Source organism: Artemia sp. Qi Xiang Cuo, chromosome 9, assembly GCF_049724085.1.
Source record: "Artemia sp. Qi Xiang Cuo chromosome 9, ASM4972408v1, whole genome shotgun sequence".
NCBI classification, from domain to species: domain Eukaryota; kingdom Metazoa; phylum Arthropoda; class Branchiopoda; order Anostraca; family Artemiidae; genus Artemia; species Artemia sp. Qi Xiang Cuo.
Window position 1 is genome coordinate 247,061 of NC_142802.1, and position 11,332 is coordinate 258,392.

The 11,332-nt window shown below is 34.2% G+C and overlaps 1 protein-coding gene across 2 annotated transcripts in view; it reads left to right on the plus strand.

The window, feature by feature from the left end:
* LOC148948193 (uncharacterized) overlaps positions 1 to 6,145 on the plus strand; it is a 64,065-nt gene extending 57,920 nt beyond the window's left edge. For both annotated transcript variants that reach the window (XM_089094191.1, XM_089094192.1), the window contains exon 7: positions 532 to 6,145. In XM_089094191.1, the coding sequence (XP_088950317.1) occupies positions 532 to 971 (440 nt within the window). In that variant the 3' untranslated portion in view covers positions 972 to 6,145. The remainder of the gene's footprint in view (positions 1 to 531) is intronic.
* The last annotated feature ends 5,187 nt before the right edge of the window (positions 6,146 to 11,332 follow it).

Consider the following 11,332-nt stretch of genomic DNA (forward strand, 5'->3'; position numbering starts at 1 on the left):
ATTTTTTTACGCTCTTTCCAATTATAATAATCAATACACTCCAAAATGCTCTTCCCCCCTGGTCGACTCATATATAGCTCAATAAACATTTAAAATAAAATAAAAAGACACAGAAACTATGAAATTCTCACTTTATAATATGCTGGATATTTTTATTAATCAGATTGTCTTGTTTCCTTTCATAACTATACAGTTTTTAAAATCATTTTAAGTAATGTTTTGGTAAATTACACACTCATTCATATACAGAGATAAATTCCAGACTGAGAAGATGGCCGGTTTGATATAGGAGCTATAACGTGTGACTAAATTGATGCAATGGAGAAACATATTATTAGGGCTATATTTGCATATTATTAGAGCTACACATATACAGTTTTATTACAAATATTTTTGGGATTTTTGCTCTAAAAGTGCAACACCCTAACACCCCAGATACGCCCATACTTAATAACCTTTTTTTAATTTAATATCACTGTTTAATTGTCCATTGGACTTAACTTACTCATGTTATTCGATTTGCTTTTTCAGACGTCAACTCTAACGAAGACACCTACGTTCAATCAACTACTACTGACTGCTTTGAGAAGCAAGAGAATACTAGCCAGTTTACAATAAACGCACCTTTAATTCAAAGACATAATTATGTTTATCCTGATTCTGTCTCAACATATGAGAATAATCATGTGTACGAGGCTAGTGACATCTATAGAACAGTAAGTAATGTGCAAGATGTCAGTGACAATTATAGATATGAACAATTTCAAAGCCAGTATGATTCTCCATATATTAACGCAGAATTTTCGTCTCAATATGATCACACCCGTTTTGACGGAAAATCAGAATGTGCAGAAGTATCCCACTTCTATGAACACCAGCAACATAACTATGAGAATACAATTGTAAAGCCAGAAATGGGCTACGACGATCATTCATCAAGTAATGATATAAGTACGAGCAATTCACCGTAAAACAGGTTTTGAGCTGGAACTATTTAGATTTGTTACTCAGCTTGACCAAATCCGTTTTTATGGTTTCTCCAGTGTTTTTGACGTTTTTACACTTGTCAAGTTAGTTCCATCTTTAAGTTCGGCAGGAAGTCAAAAACTCTTTATACTCTCCAATAATGATCCATGAAATGGAACTGTAGAATTCAGGAATGGCTTATGATGATCAACATCAGTTAATTACGTAATTATAGGTTGTGAGTCAGTACGGTACTAGGTTGTGTAAAATAAGCTATATGTGAAGCTGAGTAGAATTTTCCAGTTTTTTTAGTGGTTTTAAGTTCTCTTGTGATTCACTTCCTCGTAAATTGTAAATAAGATTAACTGCGTAGTATATTCCTTAATTTTGTGAAAAAGGGCTTTCACTTTTAGCTTTCACTCTGATTTCACTCTGTAAAAGAGTGAGACCTATGTTCGGGGTATCATTCTCCTTCATTAGCTATTCTGATAACTCAGAATTTAAGTTCACGAGGCTGAGTCAATCGGGTACGTCAATTTTCGTATGGGCCCTCCCTTATCTCGGAAAGATTTATAGCTTGTAGCAAATTTTTATAGATTCACCTGTTTTGTTTGTAACCGAACACATTTCTATCATCATTTAATCAAAAATGATATGTTTTTTTTAATCATGGGGAGCAAAAGCGGGAGTAATTTCCTTGTTTTGCGAGGTGTTTATGTCAACAGAAAATAATATATTTCTTACTCACTTTGGGTTCCGTTTTTTTCTTAAGTCCAGGCTACGCTAGGTATACTATATTGTTTAAAGCCTCTTTTAACTAAAGGTTTTTGGTTAAAACTGGAAAGTTGGAAAATAGTTTATCTAGCCTGTCACAAACCACTAGAAAAGGGCCAAGAAAAACATTGTGATTTTTTGCCGATTTTTTCCCATTGTGCTGCCTTTTCAAAAGCTTCTCAGTGGGTATGGAAAGGTTAAAAATAATTCAAATAAATTGCTATGAACTCTTATTTTATTGCTATTAATTAAGTGGCAGATTTATTGCTAATAATTAAGAGGCTATAATTTTATGTGTTGTACTTACATAGATATTTGATAATATTTGACTGTGTTTGTTATAGATTACGGCCAGCTCAATCACGACACTAAAGCTATGTTTGGATTTTTTTACGATTAGGAATAACGGGTATGTACATAGAGAGGAGGGAGGGCAAAATTTGCAGGACTTAACTCCTGAGTTCAAGACTTATACGAAAAACAGAATATTGAAGTGTTAAATATTTTTTTTTAGTTTTTGGATCCTCTGAAAGCTAAAATGAACTAAATATGTAAAATACGCATGCCTTCGTCATTGTCTCTACCCAAGACACTACTTACGACACGTCCTTGTTGAAACTAGCTAACATAGATTGAGCCTGGAGTTTCAGTATTGGGATTCTAATATCTTTTTATATGGTAGGACATTCATGATAATAGAGCTAAGGGGGCGGGGTGGGTTAAGGTGTAGAAATTTTTTGAAAAATATGTTGTTCCAAAATTCTATATCAAAACCAGGGCTTATATCTCAAAGTGAAATGTCAAACTTCGCTCCCTTTTTCCACTTCTTAAACTAAAATTTTATGTCGTTTCATGTCACTGTGTGTCATGTGTGTCATGATATGTCATGTCATGCCATGTTACTTCGCAAATTTTGTTACTCTAGACAATTCAGTTTGTAAATGGTTGATCTGGCCCTTAGTTATTAGAAGAAATCCTTGGAAAAAGAGGAGGATGTGAGTGTGGTTTCTAGTTCAAATTCACAAATTCAATCTCAGGTTGAAGTTTCGAATCTCCTAATTTGATTAATTTTATTTTTGTTTTGTTGTGTTACTACAAATAAACGAGGGCGTATAATCCACAACCTATATAATTTACAGCTAATGCCAAAGATAGATTTAGGAACTTATAGACATTTTAAGATTAATTCGAGAGTTTATAGAATTTCAGTAGTTCTATATTTAGAAGTTGGAGTTCAACTGGTAGCAAAGGTAGTATACCAAGCTCTTGAAGTTCGTCAAAAAATATTGTGCTTCTATTTTTTTTTTGTGCGTGAAAATTAAATTTAAGAGTATGAGAAGATTTGAGTTCAAAGGCTATTGACTGGATTGTACCCAGAATAAAATTGGTATGTTTGTAATTAATAATTAGCTCATAGTGGTTTGCTTGTTATGTAATTTTTGGTAATGTTTGAAGTAGTTTGATTTGTAGTTTCTGTTTTTAATTGAATTTTGTATTTGCTTGTAATTGCTTTTACCATTGCCAGTTATTTATTTGATTTTTAGGAGCTTAATTCATAGTTCGTATTTATTTGTGCTTTATGGTTCTCTCTTTAACAAATAATAAGTATTTTTGACGTTGTTGGCGGACAAAATATATTCATTTTTATAGTTTTACAAGTTTTATATTTACGGTGGAATATGCACAACAATGTACATATAATAATTTTGCTTTAATTGATTATATTCCAGTTCAGCACTTCATTGTTCATTAACCTCCATTTATCACCCTTTTCCTCACCATCGTTACTGGTTAATCAACGTTACTGTAAATTCACTAGCAGTGACGCCTTCCAGATGACAAGTATAAAATTAGCATAGTGTATACTCTTGTCTTGGGGGGAAGGTCAGAGAAACTTTTGCTTCTCCCCCCTGAAGTTGTCTTTACCATCCCTTTCACCAATAAGAATGCCACTGATATCTTCAACTCGATATCCACGTTCGTGAGAAAAACATGGTAGACTTGAATTTGACCCCCAAGAATTTCAGAATTTGACCCCCCTGCCCTTTGTTGGAATTCCTACTCCACCTGAACGTGCAAATATTCGAATAATAATTTTTCCTCCACAAAGGAGACTTTAAACCCAAAGGGAATATATTATCAAAGTTTAAATTTTTACCACCGTAAAAAAAAAACAAAGAAACACGGAATCCCAACCCTGACTCCAAGAGTAAGAATCTGAAGCTCTGAATTTACCATCTGAACTAGCCGAGCCTCTTAATTAGTTTTTGTACATTTGTTTTATATACGAAACAATGGGTTTCCTAAAAACACATTATCTCTAGAGATACAGACATTTAATATGTATATACGAAGCCAATATATGAACGTGGGTAAATGTTGTGCAATGAACTTTTATTAGAAGTCTTTTTTTAGCAACTGATGACCTTTGTCATTATCATGGCTACAATACTTAAAGAAAAATATTGTGATATTATTTAGAAAATTGGGTTTTCATCCCATTTCTATAAACCAAAAAGTACTACGAATTATTTCGATGTGCTTTTTCTTATATTAATTCTATCTCAAGGTATTCAAACTTTATTTTCAAAACAAGCTTTGTCCTATCTTTTGGGTCGCAGAAATAGCTGAAAATCAGTGGTATTTAATCCTAGTTATATTTTTTTTGTATCTATGATTCCTTAGAAAAAATATTTATACTTCTTACAAGATGCTGCTTCATTAAGTAGTCAAGAAACTCTAAATTTATTTTTCAACTTTTCCAGGCCAACAAATTCGTGTTTAAAATTTATTTTGTCATTTCACTGGTATTTTATTTCACGGTAATTTCATTCTAGGGTGGTTTTGATAATTGATGATGGTAAGGCGATAAGGGGGATGGATCTCAACTAATCTGCAAGAGGTGCTTATCTCTTCTAGAGTCAATATTTTATGATAGCCCTTATAACCTTGTGGGTGACTATGTAAAAAATGAAAAAAAAAGCTTATGGAAGAAAACAAATGCACATTAAAGGCTGACTGATGAAAGGCTGAATGATGGCGAAATGATGATTCCCTAATTAACAGTAGTTTGATGATAACCCCCCCCCTACCACACCCCTATGTCCCATAGTTTCAAGATTTTGCGATATGTGAATTAATTCTTTGTATCTTTCATATAATTTGCCGAGTTTGGTGGTGTTCTTCCTTCTGGAATTATTAAGGGAAAAGGTTTTTACGTATTTTCCCAATGGCTTGTACAAACTTTCATAAATATTTAGTAATATTTTATTAAAATACTTTTTTTGATACGAGCTTATTATTCAGTTGAAGAAATTTAGTATTTCTTTCAAAAATAAGAGGAATCACTAGAATTCTAGTCTGTTGTGAAGTTCGCCTCTATCGCAAATTAAATTTTTTTGAATAGCAAATAGAATGAGTTACGAGAATTATTAAAAGGCTTTAAACGCGTATTTAGTTATTTCACGATATGTGCCTCGTTTTATAATTGACTCTTAAACAAGAGCGGTCCAATTTTTTTATTTAAATTGAGAAATCTTCGTTTGAAAGCAGGTATATATGAAAATAAACAGCCATTGGGGGTTTAGTTTCAATGGGTTCCCCAATTTCGTTATTATAATCAGTAATTGCGAAGTGTTTAAGACTTCTAAAACGTCATACGTTTCGACAATGAGATGAGAAACTATTTTCTTTAAGGAAAAACCACACAGAAATAGGAGTACGCTTGTAATATATTTCGTGATATATATTGTCATATATGACAAGAAGTGATTTTTTTTTAAAGAGAAACCACATAGAAACAGAGAGTATACTTGTAATATGTATCGTGACTGAAAGATTTTTTTTATTTTTACTTCAAATTTTCCGCAAAAGAACCAATCATGTTTTAAAAAGGCGGAGTTTTTTGTCTCCATAAATTGCATTTCCCTGTTAGTCTAGATTTGTCGCTAAGAATTAGTTACTCGAAACATTAGTTCATCAAGTTTTAAAGAGGCGCGATACTCTTCTGTTCAGAGATAAGAAATGTTGCGATTTAATCGCGAAAATATTTTGCAAAAATAAACCAATGAAATTCACGAGCATTTTTACACAGAAATACAGGGCAGAATTTTTTTCCATTTGGAAATACCCTTTGTTGTACGTGGAATTTTCTATGGTCACACAAACTAGTCACAAAACTTAGCTATTGATGATGGTGGTGAAAGAGTGAATTAATAGTGTTTAGTCTGTTAATAGTGCTCAATTGGAATTTAGCTTTGAAAAGATTTTGGTATTTTGTTGATAAATTAGTTAGATACTGAGCGTATTTTTGCACCTGTTGGTTGATAACTCACTAGGTTGTGAGCTTTGTATAAGCCTTTTAGAGTGTTTTTCTTATTAAATTATTCTCAGTAAAACTATCCAGAATTTTCTTCTTTTTTGTCGCTTTTTTTCTTTCAAGTTCCTTTCGAAATAGACACGTATACAGGGATACAGGGATCAATGGGCCTCTCCCTTTTCCAAAATTTGTAGGTTCTTACAATCCACCAGTATTTTTCTAGTATTTACACCTCTCCCCATCCTCCCCCCCCCACCAGAAAAAAAAGAGAAAAAACTGTTTCCTGCGTCTGCTCAAACACGGCGAAGATTAGTAATTAGAAATGTAATTATAAACCCTTTAGCCATTACTGAGAAGGGTTTATCCCCTCTAAAAACGCCTTAGCTGAAAGAAAAAATACATTTGCTTCTTTCAGCCCTTTTTGGAGTTAGGTGGCTATTACTTCCTTCAGGATAAACTTAGCTAAGTAAGTCCTCAAAGTAAATAATTATGATTGCGACGGTGGCCGGCGTTCACCCAACCAGGCGATTACCCCCCGGTAAATCCTCCCGGAAAATCTCCCCGCGGAAAATCCCCCACGGAAAATACTCCCCCCTGAGTAAAATACCCACCTGTGGAAAATAAGGCTTCCAAATTTAAGAATTTTATTTGAGTTTTGTTTTTTTTATTTTCCATAGGGAGAAAGAATTTCGCACTTATATATTATTGCCACTCACTCAAGCTGACGCTGTGTAAAACTCGAGAACAAACCGGGTTCTTCGTTAATTTCTTTCAGCCTAGCGCGAGACAACAAGTGACAGACTAGATGGGAAATATATATTTTGGGCTATATATTTGCACATAAGGGGGGGGGTAAAGTATTTGGACAGTTTGAAGTCAGAAAACCATTATTACTTAATAATATACAGAATAATTGTACCAGCAAATTTTGCATGTAGACCCGCTATACTTTCTGCCCCCCCCCTAATGTGCAAAAATATATCCCAAATTTGCTACTAAAGTAACCGGTTTGTTCTCAAGTTTTACACATCGTAAACTTGTGAGTGGCGTATAATACATAAATACCGGAATTTTTCATGGAGCGAGAGCCGGATTTCCCAATATTATTATTTAAAAACGATCTGAAATTAAATTTTAAAAACAGGTATTTCCAAGTGAAAGTAAGGAGCAACATCTAAACTTAAAACGAACAGAAATTATTACGTATATGAAAGGAGTTTCCCCGTTCACAAGACCTTGGTCTTTACGCTAAAGTTTTAACTTTTAGTCCTAATTTTTTAAGAACGATTCCTGTAACACAATGTCCGTTTAATTAGAACAATAAGCTTTGTTCTAAAATTCAATTAAAAAAAAACTTTAGCGTAAAGAGCGAGGTCTTGAGGAGGAGCCAACTTTTTACAAGATGTTTAAATGTTTCTCAAAATTGTTGCTGTCAATTCCACAAGATGAGAAGGTGGCAAACCTGAACCATATTTGGTTCAGGTATCCTTAGATTGTATTTGGAATGTATTTTTAAATAACAAATGCACACATGAGAAGGCAAACTGAGAACATCCCTCCTTCTCTAACATTCATGCAAGAAAACAGTAAAATTTTAACAAAATACCAACAATTTAAGGCAGTACTGAGTGAAAGTTCACTGCCTTCCAGTTGCAAAGAAAAATCGAAGACAAAAAAAAATTTGTTTTCACAAAAGAAAACTTTTTGTGAAGACAGTGGACCATAGAAGCAAAATTAGGCACAAACTCGGGGATTCTAAGTCTATTCTTCTTCAGGAAATAATCTGAAACAAGACAATTAAAAAATCAAGCATTTTATACCTTCCGTTTATTCAATCGATTTCATTGCAAAACGTTGAAAATAATTAATACCATCTCCCTAGATTGACGATTTAAAATTCATAAGAAGTAGGATGCAGTACATCATATTTGTGCAATCAATCAATCATTTTATTCAACCAATATATTCACAACAAAAATACTTCAATATAGACTCCCCTGTAAGGTTTCTATGGCCAAGAAAGAAAAACAGGGGAAAAACAGAAATGAAACAAATGCATTAAAAAAAACACGTTTTCAACATAATACATTTCCATCTTATAGAGACTCAACACAAGAGAGAGAAAAAAAAACAAAAAAGAAAAAAACATAATGTTTAAGAGACTCAAACTTTAAATGACCCCTCCCCCCAAAAAAATATAAAAATAAAGATTTATGTCTCCAACTTAAAAAGACTGGATTCATCCCCAAACACAAGCTTTTAATTTGCATAATAAATTAATTTAGCTGTAAGTGGAAGTTGCTCAAAATTAAATCACATACAAGTCCAGACATACAAGTCTGGCGTAGGAGGAGGCGTACCCCTCCCCCTACCTTCTGCATTTGTCACTGCTTTTAGTTCTGCTTTTGATCCTGTGTGTTTTCAATGCGAATGAGGCAACCAGTGTTCAGCTCCTTGGGCATGGGCAAATAGTTTATTGAATAGAGAAATGGAGTCTATATAACTGATTGGATCTAGTGGTGCCCAGGGGATTTCCCTACCCTCAGAAAATACCCCCCTTCCTGTGGGGGGTATAGGATGGGGACTTATGACTAATTGACGGCACCAAGATTTTTTACCCATTTTTTCTATACTCACCGACATGTTTGTACTTTTTTCACATAAATTTGTGAGCCATTTTTCGACCACTTTCAAATCTTTAACTACTTCCAAATTTTGATAGTATATGTACTTATGATGATTGAGCAATACTTCATCATCCCAATTCCCCCTTTCTTGTATACACCCCCTTGCACAAATAAACCAACATAAGCGCGTGATTGAACACAGCAAAAAGTATAAAACAAGCGCTATTATGTCAGAATTGGCAGCGCAGCGGTAAGACATATTTTTGTCTTAGAGATTAAAAAGTTTTCAGTCTTAGAAAAGAGTAAAATGTCAAAAATAATAAATTTGACTTTTTTTCAAACTCATTTTTACAATGGAGTAAAAAGCAGAAAATTATTTTTTCTCCACAATCTGTGAATATAAATGAAAACATGAAGCGCAAGACGGATTGGGCTTTAGATAACATGATCTTCTTAACTCGTTTTCCTCAATTCACCGATTTTTACTTTATCAAATAGTTCGTGGTAAGGACCGACGCGGCTCAATAGTAACAGAAACTCTAAAAAACGGACTTATGATACCAATAGATACATCAAAAGAATCGGATTTTTATGTTGATTTCAAATATATAAATTTCATCGAGTATTGTCTTACCCATCAAAAGTCACGAGCCTGAAAAAATTGCCTTATTTTAGAAAAAGGGGGAAACACCCCTATAAGTGACGGAATCTTAATGGAAAATTACACCATCAGATTACAACCTAACCTAACCTAACCTGTTCAGAGATAAGAAATGTTGTGATTTAATCGCGAAAATATTTTGCGAAAATAAACCAACGAAATTCACGAGCATTTTTACACAGAAATACAGGACAGAATTTTTTTCCATTTGGAAATACCCTTTGTTGTACGTGGAATTTTCTATGGTCACACAAACTAGTCACAAAACTTAGCTATTGATGATGGTGGTGAAAGAGTGAACTAATAGTGTTTAGTCTGTTAATAGTGCTCAATTGGAATTTAGCTTTGAAAAGATTTTGGTATTTTGTTGATAAATTAGTTAGATACTGAGCGTATTTTTGCACCTTTTGGTTGATAACTCACTAGGTTGTGAGCTTTGTATAAGCCTTTTAGAGTGTTTTTCTTATTAAATTATTCTCAGTAAGACTCTATCCAGAATTTTCTTCTTTTTTGTCGCTATTTTTCTTTCAAGTTCCTTTCGAAATAGACACGTATACAGGGATACAGGGATCAATGGGCATCTCCCTTTTCCAAAATTTGTAGGTTCTTACAATCCACCAGTATTTTTCTAGTATTTACACCTCTCCCCATCCTCCCCCCCCCCCCACCAAAAAAAAGAGAAAAAACTGTTTCCTGCGTCTGCTCAAACACGGCGAAGATTAGTAATTAGAAATGTAATTATAAACCCTTTAGCCATTACTGAGAAGGGTTTATCCCCTCTAAAAAAGCCTTAGCTGAAAGAAAAAAATACATTTGCTTCTTTCAGCCCTTTTTGGAGTTAGGTGGCTATTACTTCCTTCAGGATAAACTTAGCTAAGTAAGTCCTCAAAGTAAATAATTATGATTGCGACGGTGGCCGGCGTTCACCCAACCAGGCGATTACCCCCCGGTAAATCCTCCCGGAAAATCTCCCCCCGCGGAATCTTAGTGATGGAATCTTAATGAAAATTACACCATCAGATTACAACCTAACCTAACCTAACCTGTTCAGAGATAAGAAATGTTGCGATTTAATCGCGAAAATATTTTGCGAAAATAAACCAATGAAATTCACGAGCATTTTTACACAGAAATACAGGACAGAATTTTTTTCCATTTGGAAATACCCTTTGTTGTACGTGGAATTTTCTATGGTCACACAAACTAGTCACAAAACTTAGCTATTGATGATGGTGGTGAAAGAGTGAACTAATAGTGTTTAGTCTGTTAATAGTGCTCAATTGGAATTTAGCTTTGAAAAGATTTTGGTATTTTGTTGATAAATTAGTTAGATACTGAGCGTATTTTTGCACCTGTTGGTTGATAACTCACTAGGTTGTGAGCTTTGTATAAGCCTTTTAGAGTGTTTTTCTTATTAAATTATTCTCAGTAAGACTCTATCCAGAATTTTCTTCTTTTTTGTCGCTATTTTTCTTTCAAGTTCCTTTCGAAATAGACACGTATACAGGGATACAGGGATCAATGGGCCTCTCCCTTTTCCAAAATTTGTAGGTTCTTACAATCCACCAGTATTTTTCTAGTATTTACACCTCTCCCCATCCTCCCCCCCCCCCACCAAAAAAAAGAGAAAAAACTGTTTCCTGCGTCTGCTCAAACACGGCGAAGATTAGTAATTAGAAATGTAATTATAAACCCTTTAGCCATTACTGAGAAGGGTTTATCCCCTCTAAAAACGCCTTAGCTGAAAGAGAAAAATACATTTGCTTCTTTCAGCCCTTTTTGGAGTTAGGTGGCTATTACTTCCTTCAGGATAAACTTAGCTAAGTAAGTCCTCAAAGTAAATAATTATGATTGCGACGGTGGCCGGCGTTCACCCAACCAGGCGATTACCCCCCGGTAAATCCTCCCGGAAAATCTCCCCCGCGGAAAATCCCCCACGGAAAATACTCCCCCCTTAGTAAAATACCCCCCTGTGGAAAATAAGGC